A 17,380-nucleotide genomic window follows, 5' to 3' on the forward strand; every position below is an offset into this window, starting at 1 on the left:
TTGGGCTTCTTCCAGCCCAGTGTTTCTCATGATGTACTTTGCATATAAGTTAAATAAGCAGGGTGACAATATACAGCCTTGACGTACTCCTTTTCCTATTTGGAACCAGTCTGTTGTTCCATGTCCAGTTCTAAATGTTGCTTCCTCACCTGCATATAGGTTTCTCAAGAGGCAGGTCAGGTGGTCTGGTATTCCCATCTCTTGAAGAATTTTCCACAGTTTATTGTGATCCACACAGTCAAAGGCTTTGGCATAGTCAATAAAGCAGAAATAGATGTTTGTCTGGAACTCTCTTGCTTTTTTGATGATCCAGTGGATGTTGGCAATTTGATTTCTGGTTCCTCTGCTTTTCTAAAACCAGCTTGAACATCTGGAAGTTCAGGGTTCACATATTGCTGAAGCCTGGCTTGGAGAATTTTGAGCATTACTTTACTAGCATGTGAGATGAGTGCAATTGTGCGGTAGTTTGAGCATTCTTTGGCATTGCCTTTCTTTGGGATTGGAATGAAAACTGACCTTTTCCAGTCCTGTGGCCACTGCTGAGTTTTCCAAATTTGCTGGCATATTGAGTGCAGCACTTTCACAGCATCATCTTTCAGGATTTGAAATAGCTCCACTGGAATTCCATCACCTCCACTAGCTTTGTTCGTAGTAATGCTTTAATTGTATCATTTGAAAATGTTTAAATTATTGAAAAGTATTTCCTGATTCTAAAGGCAATTCTTGTTAATTACAGAAAATACATAATATCCGCCTGTACCCCCAATTGAGTACAATCACCATTAGCATTTTGGTCCCCTGCCCTCTACTGTTTCTTCTATGTAAATAGAAGGGCTTTAAAAAAAAAATGAAACCAGGATGATAAGCCATTTGGCATCTTATTTTTTCTCACTTAATGACACAGATGCAGAGCATTTGGGGAGCCATTAGAAATTATTTAACAACAGCTCCCTATGGGGCTTCCCTAGTGGCTTGGGAATCTGCCTGCCAATGCAGGAGACACAGGTTCGATCCCTGATCCAGGAAGATCCCACATGCAGCAGAGCCACTAAGCGCACGCGCCACAACTTTCGAGCCTCGCTCTAGAGCCTGGTGCCACAGCTATTGAGTGCACACTGCAGACACGGCAGCCTGTGCTTCCTAGAGCCTGTGCCCCACAACAAAGAGAAGCCACCGCGTTGAGAAGCCTGCTCACCGCAACTGAAGAGTGGCCCCCACTCTCCGCAACTAGAGAAAAGCCTTCATAGCAACAAAGATGCAGCACAGCCAAAAAATTAATAATTTTTAAAAAGCCACAGCTCCCTATGACTCTTTTTCTCAAAGTTCCTAAGTATATAGTGAGGGAAGGAAAGTCGCTCAGTTGTGTCCGACTCTTTGTGACCCCATAGACTATACAGTCTGTGGAATTCTCTAGGCCATAATACTGGAGTGGGTAGCCGTTCCTTTTTCCAGGGGATCTTCCCAACCCAGGGACTGAACCCAGGTCTTCAACATTGCAGGCGATCCACAAGGGAAGCCCCCTAATTATATTAGTCTTTAATAAATGTTATCCAGATTCCCCTCATCAAACATCTAATGGAAACATGAGAAATGATCATCTTCAGTTTCCTACTAGGAGACTAGAAAGATTTTCTAGATCATTACCAAACGTGGCTATGTGTCAGAACCTACCCAGGGAGCCCTGTTAAATACAGAAACCTGAGCTCTTCCCACCTGGACCTGGTGAGTTAGAAACATCCAGGATCTGTTCTAGTCCACCCTCCTGCCTCGAGGTAACTTCAGACCCATGAGCAGCTGCCATTCAAGACAAACATATACACACCCTCTTCCTTAGAGTGTCACTAAATTTATTCTTGATATATTGACATCTACTTTAACTAGTCTAAACTCATAATTCACAAGTATTTACTGCATGTCCATGAGATATATAGATGGGTTTTGCCCAAGATCTAGCAATAGTTGAAAGAAATGATAAATCATGCTGTTACTTTCTATTATCTTTTAATTAATGTCCATGGGAATCTGGGTTGGAAAATGGTGAAAATCTGGGGTTGGGGAAGTAAAGGTACCCCTGTGTCATAAATTTTCTGAATTTTAAAGAAACTTTACAATACATTATCGTGGATGTGGGGGATACAATTAGGACATATAACTGAATCTGTGGAACAACTAATGTCTTATGCTACCTTCAGTGGTTTAAAAACAAAAACCCACACTTATCAAGAAGAGGGAAGAACCTAATGTTTCCCTATATACATGATTTTCAAATCTAACAATTTGCTTTGGCGAGTCAGCTGTCTTGATAGGTTGGGGTAAATGAAATATTTCTGTAGCTTAAACTGCTATCTTTATACCTACTCAATTCCAAATTTCCATCTCCAGCTAATTCCTAGAATTCCTCTTTCATTAGAAAATGATGAACTGTAGGCCTGGTGGGCTGCAGTCCATGGGGTTGTGAAGAGTCAGACACGACTGAGTGACTTCACTTTCACTTTTCACTTTCATGCGTTGGAGAAGGAAATGGCAACCCACTCCAGTGTTCTTGCCTGGAGAATCCCAGGGACGGGGGAAGCCTGGTGGGCTGCTGTCTATGGGGTCGCCCAGAGTCAGACATGACTGAAGCGACTTAGCAGTAGTAGCAGCAGCAGGGAATTCCCTGATGGTTCAGTGGTTGGAACTTGGTACTTTCACTGCTGGGGCCCAAGGAATTAAGATCCCACAAGCCACATAGCACAGCTTCCCCCTACAGCAAACCCCTGAAAAACAGCTCTAAAGGTTGCTTTTGAAATCTCAAAAAGGACAATCACACAGTATGATACCATTTTTTCCTACTTTATTTTAAAAATTAGCATGTTCATCAGAAAAACTTCAGAAAGATCCATGCCAAAATACTAACAGTTACGGGGATTATGAGCTCCAGACTCAAATATCCAACTATGTATTTCTACCTGGATGGCCCAAATATGTTCAAAACTGAGTTCACCTTAACTCACTACTCCTATCCTACTCACCACTCCAACTGCCAGTGGTATAAGTAAGACTCTTCCTCCTCACAACACAGGGTACAGGTGCCAACACCCAACCACAGTCTGGTGGGCTGGAAATCAAAGTTCTGAAATTACATCTTGAAACAGGAATAAAAGTAGCTTTCTAACTCCAAGCTTATCCTGCACACCTCACTCCCATTTTCCCCTATTACATTTGAAAAATCCTTTCCACTTCCACATTTACTACAGAAAATCTGGGGGAGCAGGGAACAAGATGGACTCTTTCAACCTAAGGGTACAATTTCTAATATGCTCACTACATGGAGAATTCTACTCTGACACAACAACAGTATTTGGTATTAGTTAACCGCCTCCCAAAACTGGTTACGAAGGAATCTGACTTGAATTTAACTCTTATGTTTATCAAGGTCCCTTAGGTTATGCAGTGTAACAAACTAATCATTAATACTCAGAATGTCCCAGAAGCCATTACAAGAAGGAAATGCAGCACTTACTTGCTCTGTTGGGAACAGGGTGTTGATATACTCCACAGCATTGAAATCTGCTCTATCTAGAGGATCCTGGCTTGGAAATACCTACGTGAAGAGAGAGAATTAAAAAATCACCATCATCCTCCTGTCCTGCTTTATGTATTCTTTCCTTCCAATTGGTTGGTAAGTTCTTTGAAAGCAAAGACCATATCTTTTTTTCATTTTACAAGGCCAACAACCAATGCACAATAAAATATGTGGTAAAGTATATCTATAATTTTTACCAACATTTGTAATTTTAACATCTTGGGAAAACTAACAGAACGTGCAACAGTAAGAAGTATTCAGACAGCCACGAAATCCCAAGGACAAGGTAAAATAAGCGAGCATTATACACTAGCAGATTAAGCCAGTTGATGACACGGTTGTATTAAGGGACTCTTGATAATGGACTAATGTACCATGTCTCAACGATGTCTCAGCAGTAGAATTCACTATGCACCGAAGCGATTTTTATTCTTCGGACAGTGTTAGGAAATGGAGCGCTGGCATTCAGGAACTATCCATCTCTTTTATAGGAGAAAGAATACCTCTGCCTTCAGAGAAATACAGATAACTCCCTTAAAACACTGCAATTTGAAGAACATGTAACACGGTGGATTATAAAAACAGTCAAGTAATCCCCTGGGCACTGGATTTCACCAGCTCAAGACAGTTATTCTAGGAAGTGAATTTTTTTTTTTTAATGTCTGCTTATTGGACAAATCTATGCTAGAATTCAATCTTACTAAGAAAAAGGGGCGGGGGTGGGGGCGTCTAAAACCCTCACCAAACAACTGGCTGCATTATTCATTTCTTCTATTGGAGGCCAGTAGGTCCAAAGCAAATGAAATGTATTTCTCTTTCTGGCTGATGGAGGTGGGTGGGGAGCAGTGTGGCTGGAACACCCAAACCTTTGCCCTGGCATTCCCAGGATGTGTCAAATGTGTTTTGTGCGAGTAATCCAACCACTCCAAGAAAAACACATATCCAAGAGGTAAGTGGGACAACACAAACAAATTACCACCCATAGTATTAATGCTCAATAAATATTAACTGTTAGTAACAGAAGTAGTAATGTTTTACTTTAAAAAACTTCCCATGATCATTAAGTATGGCACACCCCTCCTTTTCTTAAATCCGCTACACCAACTCCTTTAAGAGAGATTTTTCTCCCTTTATTGGGAACAATAACCTGTACAAGGGTCTAAATTGCCTTTTTTTTTTTTAAGATTTATTTTTGGTCGTTGTTGCTATGCATGGGCTTTCTCCAGTTGTGGTGAGCGGGGGCTATTCTTCGTGGCAGTGTGAGGGCTTTTCATTGCAGTGGGTTCTCTTCTTGCAGAACATGGGCTCCAGGTACTGGGTTTCAGTAGCTGCTGCGCATGGGTTCAGAAGTTTTGGCGCAGAGGCTTAGTTGCCTGGGGAATATTCTTTAACCTAAAAACCAGCAGAAATTCTCAACCATTTAAAAATGGTAAAGGAGGTCTCTCTCTCTCTCTTTTTTTTTTTCAGCCGTTTCCCCTCTGCTTTGCGATATGCTTCAAAAGCAGAGGTTACCCACCTCCCCTGAATTCTGAGTCAGTCACATGGGGCTCGACGGAGAATCCGGGAACATCGGGACACCAACCTGATGAAAGAACTGCCCCACAACCCCTAAACCGGAGGTTGCCACCCACGAGGTCCCTTCTTCTAGGTACATCGTTTCAGGAGGCACAGCTCCTTTGCCCAAACCCACCAGAACGCCTCACCCTCCAAAGTCAATCAAGGCCGAGGAAGACCTCTCTCCCTTTTCTACACTGAGAAACCCATTCCCACCACCACCTCCCCTCAAAACCTTTCCTTGCCCTTGGCGCCTAGCTCCCACGTCTCCTTCCGAAGACAGCTTCCTCGCCGTCCCACCCCCAGAGCTGCCCCAGTCTCCACACTCTCCTCCCCTCGGGGGGGCGGAACGCTCACCTGCTCGATGGCGAGCTGCACGTCGGGCGTCAGCTGCAGCACGGCTTCCAGCTCTTCTACGAACTCCAGTTCCTCCTCCTCCATCATCCTGCCGCCAGCTCCCTCCCGACGGCCACCCGGACCCGGAGCCGCACCTCCTGCGGCCACTCACGCCGGAGACTAGAAACGCTCCAGCTGCAGCGGTCCGGCGAGTCTGGGCTCTGTCAGCCAATCGGGCACTTCCGGGAAGCCGAGCACTTCCGGAATCCGAGGCACTCTGGGATAGCGGAGGACTGACCTCTGGTCGCCTGGACTAGGCATTCCTACCACCTCCCGAGAGTGCCCCCGAGCAGCCCTGTAGTTCGGTGACCCCTACCTCTCCTTAAGATGATGGGGACCCGCTTCACCTCTCAGAAGGCGCCCCCCTACTCGGGCCCTGGCCCTGGGGAAGGCGCGGCAGGACCACTCCCTCCTCCCCCAGTGACGGTGCGCCCCGGCAGCGTCGCGATCGAATGACAGCAACCCTCCCGGGCCTCGAGGCGGGCGCTCCATCTGCTCTCAGGAGCCCCTTGCTTAGTGGCACTAGGTGTCCCCCCAGCCATCGGGGGAGAAATGACCCCAGCTGGTAAGTGGGGATGTTGCCGAGGACAATTTGTAGGATGGAACAGCGTGCACTTGGTATTAGTTCCCCGTGTGCCAAGCCCCTGGGCAGTTTTCAGGGTGTGTCTGCAGGTTCCTTCTTGCGGGGGACGGGAGGGGAGAGTCAGATTAGGCAGTGACCCACCCAGGGGAAATGTTGACTTTCTGGGACTCTTGAATATCTAGAGTCTGTCACAGTCCACAAATGATGAGCTGTATAATCTTGAACAAATTACTCCATCGACCCAGTTTACCCGGCAAGGAGGTGGGGAGAGAGAAATACTAAAAGCACTATGCAAATTTAAGCTAGTAATACAGGTTAGTAAGAGGGTGTCCAACCCTCTGCACCGCAGAGGAAAAAGCAAAGTCACCCTGTGGAACCACTTTTCCTCCAGCCACAATGAGATCATTGCAGCCAAAGGATGAGTTGTTTTACCTGTTAAACATTGTGAAACCAAGATGGCAGCATCCCTGGCCCCAGTGAGCTTTTTTTTAATAATCAAAATTGTAGTAAAGGAAGACTTAAACATATAAATCAGTTATTTACTAGAATATTGACTTAAAATCATGGTTTTGAAATTTATTTAATGACATGGGAAAACACTCATAATATCAGAAAGCAAAAATACACAGCATGATCCCAGTTTGTGTATTTTGTGTCTATAAAAATGATAAGAAATACTCCTTTTCTGCAGGTGATTCAATGTATTCTTTGCAGATTTTCCCAAATTATCTATGAACCTGTAACACTTTTATAATCAGTATATTTTTTAAAAGAAAATGATAATTATATCTCTCGGATGTTTTTCACTTTTTATATACAGTAAGAAATACATATATATATCTAAAGTCCATCTATTTAATTTAGAATGCCATGAGTTTTAATAAATGCATATCATCATGTACCCACCATCACAATCAAATCCTAGGACAGTTCCATCACCACCACCCCACCTCACCCCACATTCTCTCATGCCCCACCTACTCCCCTGGCAACCACTGGCCAGATTTCTGTCCCTATAGTTTAACTTTTGCAGAATGTCATATAAATGGAATCATACAATATGTCACCTTTTGAGTTGGTTTCTTTGACGTAACATGATGCATTTGCATGTCATCCACGTTGTTGCATGGGTCAGTAGTTTATTTCCTCTTGCTGAGTGGTAATCCAGTCTCTTTATCCCCTGGTTGAAAGACACTGGGGTTGTTCCTAGTTTGGGGAGATTATGAATACAGCAGGATTTTGTGTGAATCTAAGTTTTCATTTCACTTGGGTAAATAACCTAGAAGTGGTCTTGCTGGGTTGCATAGTAAGCCTGTATTTAACTTTATGAGAAACTGGCCAGCTGTTTTCCTAAGTGGGCTGTTATCATTTTTGCATTCCTACCAGCAATGAATGAGAGTTCTGGTTGCTCATAGAGCTTATTTTTAATGATGATTGTAATAACTCACATTTCCTAGTCCTTACTATTTGCCAGGCACCATGATAAGTGTGCTACTGTACGTAATCGCTAAGTCATGCCTGACCTTTTGAGAGTCCATGGACTGTACCCACCAGGCTCTTCTGTCTGTTAGGTAGGTAGAATAGGGAAAAGGAGTCCAAAATGGCGGTGGCTAAAAGACAAGCAAGGGAAAAGCCCTCGAAAATAGAACAAAGGAAGGTCAAAGGAAGGTCCGAGGACCAGAGTGAAGACTTCAGGTGGAACAGTCCTCCTGGCTAAGCCCAATTTGCATAGGGCAGGCTCAGGTGGAGGAAAAAAAGGTATAAAAGGAGGAGCCAAAGCGCTTTCTTGCTCTCTGTCTCTCCCAGGTGGGTGTGCTCTTTCTCTCTCACTCTCTCTCTCTCCCTCCCTTCCCCGCACACTCCTCCACGCTCTTCTCTTCAAGTCTTTGGGTTGGCATCCCCTCACGCTTCGAGGATGGATTCTCCTGCTATCTTCTAAATAAAATAGAGCTGTAACACTGATTTGCCTAAGAGCTATAACACGGTTTGTCCAAGACCCGAGAGCTGTGACGCGCTGAGGGCTTTAACGTCCGTCTTTAACGTCCGTCGCTCCAAATCTTTGTTGTGACGAGCCAGACAAAGAACCAAGGAACATACACTCGCGTGACATGTCCATGGGATTTCCCAGGCAAGAGTACTGGAGTGGGTTGCCATTTCCTTCTCCAGGGGGTCTTCCCAACCCAGGGATCAAACCCATGTCTCCTGCTTGGCAGAGGGATTCTTTAACACTGAGTCACCTGGGAGACCCATACCATGTATATATAATACATCCTCTTTTAATCTACATGGCATTTCAGAGGTTGGTAGTTATTATCTGCAATTCACAAAAGAGAAAATGGGGATATAGTTAAAAACTAACAAAAAATGTGCCCCAGGTCCCATAATTCTTCCTGCCATTCATTCAGTGAATTTATTGAAAGAGTGAATGAATGATCCTGCTGGCAATAGGCACTAGGCCAGGTGCTAGGAATTTAGTAATCAACAAAATAAGCCAAGTACCTGCCTCCATGGAACTGTTTCCAAGTATCACAATCAAGAATTTTAATAGTTACATGCAAGGCAAGTAAAGCATATGGTTAAAGACGAAGGAGTGCTCTGACTGGATGTGAAGATCAGGAGAGGCTTCTCTGAAGAAGAGATTTTTAAGCTGAAGCAAAGGGTGGAGCTGTGAATAGGAGATGACAGATAAAAGGAACTGCTGCTGCTGCTGCTGCTAAGTCGCTTCAGTCCTGTCTGACTCTGGGCGACCCCATAGACGGCAGCCCACCAGGCTCCTCCGTCCATGGGATTTTCCAGGCAAGAGTACTGGAGTGGGGTGCCATTGCCTTCTCCGGATAAAAGGAACAGTATATGCAAAAGCCACAAGGATGAAGAACTTGGCCAGGGTATGGGACTTTGAAAGCCATGAGGAAAATGGAACAAGAAGAGGCCAAAGAAATGGGCAGTGCCAGATGGTGGAGACTCGTGATGGTCATCTGAGGAATGGAAAGCCTTTGAAGGATTCTAAGCAGAAGAGTGACAGGCCCAGCTTCACCAGGCCTGTCATCAGCCCTGGCCCCCTTTGTGTTTTCTCTTCTTCGGGGCACCCCACATTGTTGGGGAGAGTCAGGGAGCCAGGGTGACCATCCCAATACTAAGTCAGGCTGTCCAATTGCCACTGATTGTCCTTTTACAATCCCATTGTCAACCCTCAATTGCATTCCCCCTGCGACCCACGTCCTTCCTTATGCTGAAGCTCCCAACCTCATTACCTTCCTTCCTCTTTGCAGATAAGATACTGATAATGAATATAAGTTTGGGTTTTAAGAGAGTTACACAGTACAAAAGTCTAGGAAGACAAAGAGCAGAGAGATAGATGGACGTTAGGTGAAGAAAAATGCATTCCTTGGTGGTCCACTGTGGTTAAGGATCCGCCTTCCAATGCAGGGGACGTCCGCTTTCTCTGGTTCTCTTGCGGTGGAGCATGGGTTCAGTAGCAGCACAGGCTGAACCGACTGCGAACAGGCTCAGTAGTTGCCACTCATGGGCTTGGTTGCCCTGCGGCATGTGGACTCTTAATTTCCCAACTAGGGATCGAACCTGTGTCCCCTACCCTTGGCAGGGAAGACCCAGGGGAGCCAAAATTTTAAAAAAGCAGTAACAGGCTAGACTGTTCATGATAAGCAAACGAGAGAAATATCTTTACTAGAAGGAGGAAGCCTGGAAAGACAGATTATAAGCTCTTAAATAAAATATGGGAGTGTACAGATATGAAAAATTGGGGTATGAAAATAAGGAATATGTGGTTTCTCACAAATGAGTTGGGCTTTTTAAAAAGCAATTTTCTGTAATGGGATAGGGTATATAGCTGATGACAAAGTTATCATAGAAACATCTTTTCTACCTTGAAATTTCACTAAATGAGGAAAAAATCAACCGCTAATACTTAAAAAAAAGCACAAAACCAACCTAGGAGGAGACCCTATCCTTTAATCAGCAATGGGAAAAGGATAAGGTAGAAGAGAAGTACTACAAGTCTGTAGGGCAGTGTTGGGGCGCATCTCTGAGGATGGCATCAGAATAAAATAGAAAAAAGAGTAACCCTCCTTTCACAATGCTTCTCTTTGTGCCCAAAATGTTTAAATATATAGGCTGGAAATAAGTCATTTTAAAACAGCCTTTGTTCATGAGATCCAGTGAGATCTCTGAATTTCATGTGCCTCTGTCAATTTACTGGTTTTTTTCCTAACTCTGTTAAAAGGAGTCTCTGACACCCTATGCTGTTTGCAACTGGTTTCATTATTTTCGAAGGAGCTATACAATAATAAATTGAGTAGACATGGTGCAGAGTGTTCTTTTCTAAGATCAAAACAGCGTCTTTATTCTATTAAGAAGGATCTCCACAAGTACCACCTCCTGAACACCTGGGCTTTTTATGAAACTTAAAGAAAAATAATCATAGAATGTCTAAATGACATGCTTTTTACCCACTAAATGCCAGTAGCATAACCTCTCACCCTCACATTGTGATAACCAAAAATACCCACTGCAGATTTCCACATATCCCCTCCTTGGACCCTCAAGCACAATCACACACAGACACTTGTCACTATGGGTGGTAAAAACCTTCCAAGCCAACTTGTAGTAGAGGCATATAGTTTAATTCCTGTATTAAATCTTGTTCAGAATGTCTTTTTTGGTGCTTCTTTATGCATTGCTTTAAGTGCATGACTTTCATGAGGACAGATTTCTTTTGCTGCCCTTCGTTCCGGAATTTTCTGAACATCCTGGACTCTGGTGTTTGTTCTTGACTGACATTCCAGTGGGCTTAGCTGGACAGACGTGCACTTAGGCTTCCTGCTCTGTGGCGTGTGGGATCCTAGTTCCCAAACTAGGGACTGAACCTGCATCTGCTGCCTTGGCAAGGAAGAGCCAGTTCAGTCAAAATTAAAAAAAAAAGTAACAACAGTCTACACTGTTTATGATAAGCAAAAGAGAGCTAAAAAATACCTTTAATAGAAGGAGGAAGCCTGAGAAAACAGATTATAAACCCTTAAGTAAAATATGGAAGTGTACATATATGAGAAATTTGGGTATAAAAATAGGAATGTTCTGACTGTTCCCATATCCTGGACACCCAGTTTTGTTTTGATTGGTACTCAGGTTCTCCGTGCATGTCCATTCTTGCTAGAGAGATTATAATCTCTGCCTAGCTTCAGTAGCTCCCCTGTTCCCACGCTGGTAGCTCAGGCATTCAGTCTCGTCTATATACCAGCTCCCGTATACTTTTATATTAGGACCCTTCCCCATTGGCTACATTGAGTTCATGGTAATTCCTTCACTCAACAAAGTGATAATTACACAGGTGAAAATGACTAGCCCTCTGGTGCAAGTCTTACATATTACAACAAACATAAACGCTTGTTTTATAAAACTGACATTAACTAGTACAACTATTATAATGTAGCTACCATTAATTAGTCTTACACCCTCAAGTTTCTCACAATGCCACGGTCACTTCCTGCCCTCTTTTCGTGTTGTCTTCCTGCTGAGTTCTGGTGCGTTCCCTGAGCTGGGTCTTTAGCAGCTTCTCTTCTGGTCTACCACCACCAGTTCTTAATCTTTTTTTGAATCTGAATCCCTTGGAGGAAGTGAAGACTTCCATACCATAGATCCTTTCCCCAGAAAAAGATATGTTTGTACATTTTGCAGGCAATTCTACAGGGAAAGGGATCCTACGGAATATTTCTTAAGCTATTTTTTTAACCCCATCTTCTTTCTGCTAAACATAACAATCTTTTTTAAAAAATATGTATTTGGCTGCACTGGGTCTTAGCTGAGGCACATGGGAGCTTCGATCTTTGTTGTGGCATGTGGATCTAGTTCCCCACCAGAGATCGAACCCAGGCCCCCTGCACTGGAAGCACAGAATCTCAGCCACTGGACCACCAGGGTAGTCCCCTAAACATAACCCTCTTGTGAACAACCCTCCCACACACAATATTCCAATAAAAGGTGTGATCCTCATCCCTCCAATTTTATAACCACTGATATGTAGTTTTTATCCATTTTCCACTAGCCAAAAATATTTGGCCCAGCTAAGCATTTTTAGATCTACATCAGAAAACCAGTCAAACGTTTTATGTTCAAAATGTAATAATGTTCAAGACTGGGATAGCTTCCTCCAACCCAGTCCCCCATGGAGATACATTGCTTTGAGAGATCACTCTCAACAGCCATCTCTAGTCTCCAGATCTCTTCTCTCCACACTTGGGTTTCTCTCCTTAGTGTCAGTCACATATTTTCAAATGCCTGTGAAAATCTTCACTCTGCTTGTCATCATTTCTCTTTTTCCTTGCCCTCAGTGCCCCAATCTAAGTACATTTACCTCTTGGGTCTAGAGTTCAGCATTTGATGGGGAAGCCCTCCAGTGGTGCAGTCAGTTAGCCAACAGCACTTACACAGCATTTTATGGGCATATCTAATCCACTGCACTAAATGGCAGTGAGTGGTGCTAGGGACTAACACAGTGCACTGCATTTACATAGTATTTTATGCATGTTCGTGCATGCTCAGTTGCTTAGTTTCTGACTCTTTGCGACCCCATGGACTGTAGCCCACCAGGCTCCTCTGTCTATGGGCTTTCCCAGGCAAGAATACTGGAGTGGGTTGCCATGCCCTTCTCCAGGGGATCTTCCCAACCCAGGGATAGAACCTGCATCTCCTGGCAGGAGGATTCTTTACCACTGAGCCATCTGGGAAGCCCCATTTTATGCATAAATATCCAGTTATGCTCTGGAGATCTTTCTCTGTATTTTGGTCTTTCTCTGCTTTTAGAGGCCATATAGTATTCCATAGTTTGATGATACCAAAGAATATTTTATGTCAGATGATATCCTAATTGACTTATGATGGTTCAATTTATGATTTTTCAATTTTAGGACAGTGTGAAAGCCATACGCACCCAGCAGAAACCCTACTTCAGATCCTGATCTTTTCCCAGGCTGGTGGCGTTCTGGGTGATACATCCTCTTGCAATGCTGGGCAGAGGCAGTGAGCTGCAGCTCCCCATCAGCCAGGCAGTCAGGAGGTAAACAGTACACTCACAACCGTTCTGTTTTTCACTTTCAGTCCAGTTTTCAATAACTGCATTAGATATTCAACATTTTATTATAAAATAAGCTTCACATTAGATAATTTTGTCCAAGTGTCAGCTAATGTGTTCTGAACACTTAAAAAACAAACTTATTTCCCTTTCTAGTCTTTTGTGTGTGTGTGTTTTAAAGTTTTTATTATTTGTTTATTTATTTGGCTGCATTGGCTTGAAGCATGGGGGATCTTTGATCCTTTGCTGTGGCACCAGTCTAATTGTGGCTCAAGGGCTCAGTAATTGCAGTGCAGGAGCTGAGTTGCTCCAACAGCATGTGGAATCTTAGTTCCCAGACCAGGGATTGAGCCCTCATTCCTTGCATTGCAAAGTGGATTCTTAACCACTTGAACCACCAGGGAAGTCCCCTGAACATTTTTAATTAAGGTGGGCTAGGTTCAGCTATGGTGTTTGGTAGGCTGGAAGTATTAAATGGATTTTCAACTCATGATATTTTCAACCATGATGAGTTTATCAGGACCTAGCACCACCAGAAGCTGAGAAAGATCTGTACTCCACTACTGGATATTTGGTGGTTTAGTCATCAAGTCGTGTCCAACTCTTTGCAACCCCATGGACTGTAGCCTGCCAGGCTCCTCTGTATATTTAGATCATTCCTAAATCTTCCCTCGTAGCTCAGTTGGTAAAGAATCTGCCTGCAGTGCAGAAGACCAGGTTTGATCCCTAGGTTGGGAAGATCCTCTGGAGAAGGAAATGGCAACCCACTCCAGTGTCCTTGCCTGGAAAATCTCATGGACAGATGGAGCCTGGGGGGGGCTGCAGTCCATGGAGTTGCAAAGAGTCAGGCATGACTAACACTTAAATTTTTGTGTGTGTGCTATTACAAACAACACTGTAACCTTGCAATACGTATTTATACTTCTATCAGCACTGAAAAAAGTGCCTATAATCCACGTATCTTTATGAACACTGGGTATTATGTCTTGTAAATATTTACTTATAAAACTTCTGTTGACCTTTTGTATTTCTTCTTTTCAGTTCAGTCACTCAGTCGTGTCTGAATCTTTGCGACCCCATGAGTTGCAGCACGCCAGGCTTCCCTGTCCATCACCAACTCCCGGAGTTTACTCAAACTCGTGTCCATTGAGTCAGTGATGCCATCCAACCATCTCATCCTCTGTCGTCCCCTTCTCCTCTTGCCTTCAATCTTTCCCAGCATCAGGGTCTTTTCCAATGAGTCAGCTCTTCACATCAGGTGGTCAAAGTATTGGAGTTTCAGCTCCAACATCAGTCCTTCCAATGAATATTCAGGACTGATCTCCTTTAGGATGGACTGGTTGGGCTTCCTTGCAGTCCAAGGGACTCTCAAGAGTCTTCTCCAACACCACAGTTCAAAAGCATCAATTCTTTGGCGCTCAGCTTTCTTTATAGTCCAACTCTCACAGCCATACATGACTACTGAAAACACCATAGCCTTGACTAGACCGGACCTTTATTGGCAAAGTAATGTCTCTGCTTTTTAATATGCTGTCTAGGTTGGTCATAACTTTTCTGGCAAGGAGTAAGCATGGCTTTATAGCATGGCTGCAGTCAACATCTGCAGTGATTTTGGAGCCCCAAAAAATAAAGTCTGCCACTGTTTCCACTGTTTCTCCATCTCTTCTGTTATTTCCATTTTATATTCTTTGATTCTTTTGGGTCATTTGTGTTTCTTCATAATTTGTAGGTTTTGACTATTCTGAATGTTAACTCTTGCTCTACTATGTGAAAGTTACTCAGTCATGTTGAACTCTTTGCGATCCCACTAAACAGTCCATGGAATTCTCCAGGCCAGAATACTGGAGTGGGTAGCCTTTCCCTTCTCTGGGGGATCTTCCCAACCCAGGGATTGAACCCAGGTCTCCCGCACTGCAGGTGGATCTTTACCAGCTCAGCCACAAGGGAAGCCCTCTCTACTGTGTACCACAAACATTTTCTTCAGTTTATATTGTCTTTTTACTTGTTAAGAGTGACTTTTGATGTACAGTTTTTTGCTTTTTTAAAAAATGCACACAAATCTATCAGTCCTTTTCCATGTATCATCTGGGATTTAGACATTGTTTGGGAAAACATTCTTTAGCCGGTGAATTATAAAAATATTTTTCAAAAGTTTCTTCTAATACATCTGTAGTGTTGCTTTTCATGTGTAACCTTTCATATCTCTGGAATTTATGTTTGTGTTTGGTGTGTGGCAGGCCACTGTATTCGTTTCCCAGGGTTGCCATAGCAAATTAGCACAGGCTGGGTGCATTATGACAACAGAAATTTATTTTTGCACATTTCTGGAGGCCAGGAGTCTGAGATCAAGGTGTCCGCAGGACTGATTCCTTTTTGGAGGCTCTGAAGGAGAAACCCTTCCTTTCATGCCTCTGCCCTGGCTTCCGGTGGCTGCCAGCAGTCCCTGGCTTCCCTTGGCTCATGGACTCACCCTTCCAATCCCTCACTGCATCTTCACTTGGCCTTCTTCCCTGTGCCTGTGTCCTTTACTGTCTCTTGTAAGGATATGCTCGTTGGATTTAGGGCCCATCATGACCCAGTACAGTCTCACCTCAAGCCTTACCATAGTTAAATCTGCAAAAACCCCCATTTTCAAATGATGTCACATTTTAAGGTGATCGTGGATCCTGGGGTGACACTATTCAGCTCATTTTACTTTTTCCAAAGGAAGGCTAGTAGTTTCTGTGGTTTTCTTACTTAGTCCTTTCTTTGCATACACATGGGATATACTCGCACAGGTTAAATGTAGTGGGTCTGGTTCAGGACTTTTGTTTCATTGACCTGTTTCTTCTACACTGTTTCAGTGATAATAAGGTCTAGGATGTTTTGATATATTGTAAATTCTTCCTCCACCCCACAGGGGTGTTCTTTATTCAAATATTTCTTGATTATTCTTGCACATGTTCTCTAATTCACATAAGCTTTAGAAAGTTTATGGAGTCCATTCAAAACATGTTGGAATTTCAATTAGAATTGTACTGAATTTACAGATCAATTTGGGGAGAGTTCAAATGTTTACAATATTTAGTTTTTCAGCCATCTTCTCCCATTTATTTAGGCTTTTATGTCCTTCAGTAAAAATCTGTAACTTTCTTCATATGGGTCTTGCATATTTCTTATTAGGCCTAAAACTAGCCATTTTATAAATTTTAAAAAACTATTGTAAATAGTCCTCTTTTTCTACTACCATTTCTAATTGTTATTTGTTGACTTATAGAAATGCGATTTATTTCTGTGTATTGGTCTTATATCCAGCCACCTTACCTCAACTGCTTTATTCTATATTTCAGTTGATTTTCTTAGTTTTTCTCGATAAATTACCAAATTGTTTAAAAATATCAATAGTTATTTCTCTTCCTTTCCAATGTTAAAATCTTTTTTGAAGGTTTATATGTGAGCTACTATTCTGGCTAGAGAAGATGTTAATTAAACAGCAGCAGACAGAGTGGACATGGTACTAACAATCCAGACAGGAGAAAACATGCTGAACAAACCACTCAAGGCACAGATACTGCAATAAGGAAACAACGGATTTATAACACATAAAGAAGGAAAGTGACAGACTCTTGGCTGGCAAGTGCTCCCTGCCCTTCATCTAACACTAATATGGAAAACCTTCCAAATCATTCTCAGACCTCAGGCAGCTCCATCAGGTTACCTGGCAATGTGGGAGTTTGCTCTGCCTGCAGGGCAAATGTATTATCAGCCTGGCTCCTATCACAACAGTTCATTCAGTCTTCAGACTGACCATTCATAGTTCACGAGGTCAGTACAGGCAACTGGTGACACTCAGCTGCCGCATAAGCATGTGCTGGGATGCTTGGGGCTGAGGTTCTTTTTGCTATATATAATGAAGATTCCTCCCCACATTAGACTTCTAAGTCTCTGTAACTAATCAGTTTTCTTTGCTTTTTTTTTTTTTAAATTTTATTTAATTTTTAAACTTTACAATATTGTATTAGTTTTGCCAAATATCGAAATGAATCCACCACAGGTATACCTGTGTTCCCCATCCTGAACCCTCCTCCCTCCTCCCTCCCCATACCATCCCTCTGGGTCGTCCCAGTGCACCAGCCCCAAGCATCCAGTATCGTGCATCGAACCTGGACTGGCATCTCGTTTCATACATGGTATTTTACATGTTTCAATGCCATTCTCC

The 17,380-nt window shown here is 43.1% G+C and overlaps 2 protein-coding genes across 3 annotated transcripts in view; one reads left to right on the forward strand and one right to left on the reverse strand.

Moving 5' to 3' along the window:
- VPS53 (vacuolar protein sorting 53 homolog (S. cerevisiae)) overlaps nucleotides 1-5,697 on the reverse strand; it is a 124,675-nt gene extending 118,978 nt beyond the window's left edge. Inside the window, exons 1-2 of the mRNA XM_010861355.1 lie at nucleotides 5,477-5,697; nucleotides 3,503-3,583 (exon numbers count right to left, since the gene is read on the reverse strand). Of these exons, the coding sequence (XP_010859657.1) occupies nucleotides 3,503-3,583; nucleotides 5,477-5,563 (168 nt within the window). The 5' untranslated portion in view covers nucleotides 5,564-5,697. The remainder of the gene's footprint in view (nucleotides 1-3,502; nucleotides 3,584-5,476) is intronic.
- A 254-nt stretch (nucleotides 5,698-5,951) lies between these two features.
- Nucleotides 5,952-17,380, forward strand: part of FAM57A (family with sequence similarity 57, member A) — a 26,860-nt gene continuing 15,431 nt past the window's right edge. The window contains exons 1-2 of one of the 2 annotated variants that reach the window (XM_010861353.1): nucleotides 5,994-6,080; nucleotides 13,019-13,167. In XM_010861353.1, coding sequence (XP_010859655.1) covers nucleotides 13,115-13,167 — 53 coding nt within the window. In that variant the 5' untranslated portion in view covers nucleotides 5,994-6,080; nucleotides 13,019-13,114. Of the gene's footprint in view, nucleotides 6,081-13,018; nucleotides 13,168-17,380 lie in introns of both variants that reach the window. The other variant, XM_010861352.1, reaches the window with a different exon arrangement.

The sequence above is a fragment of the Bison bison genome, unplaced genomic scaffold (assembly GCF_000754665.1).
Source record: "Bison bison bison isolate TAMUID 2011002044 unplaced genomic scaffold, Bison_UMD1.0 scf7180017864472, whole genome shotgun sequence".
Taxonomy (NCBI): domain Eukaryota; kingdom Metazoa; phylum Chordata; class Mammalia; order Artiodactyla; family Bovidae; genus Bison; species Bison bison.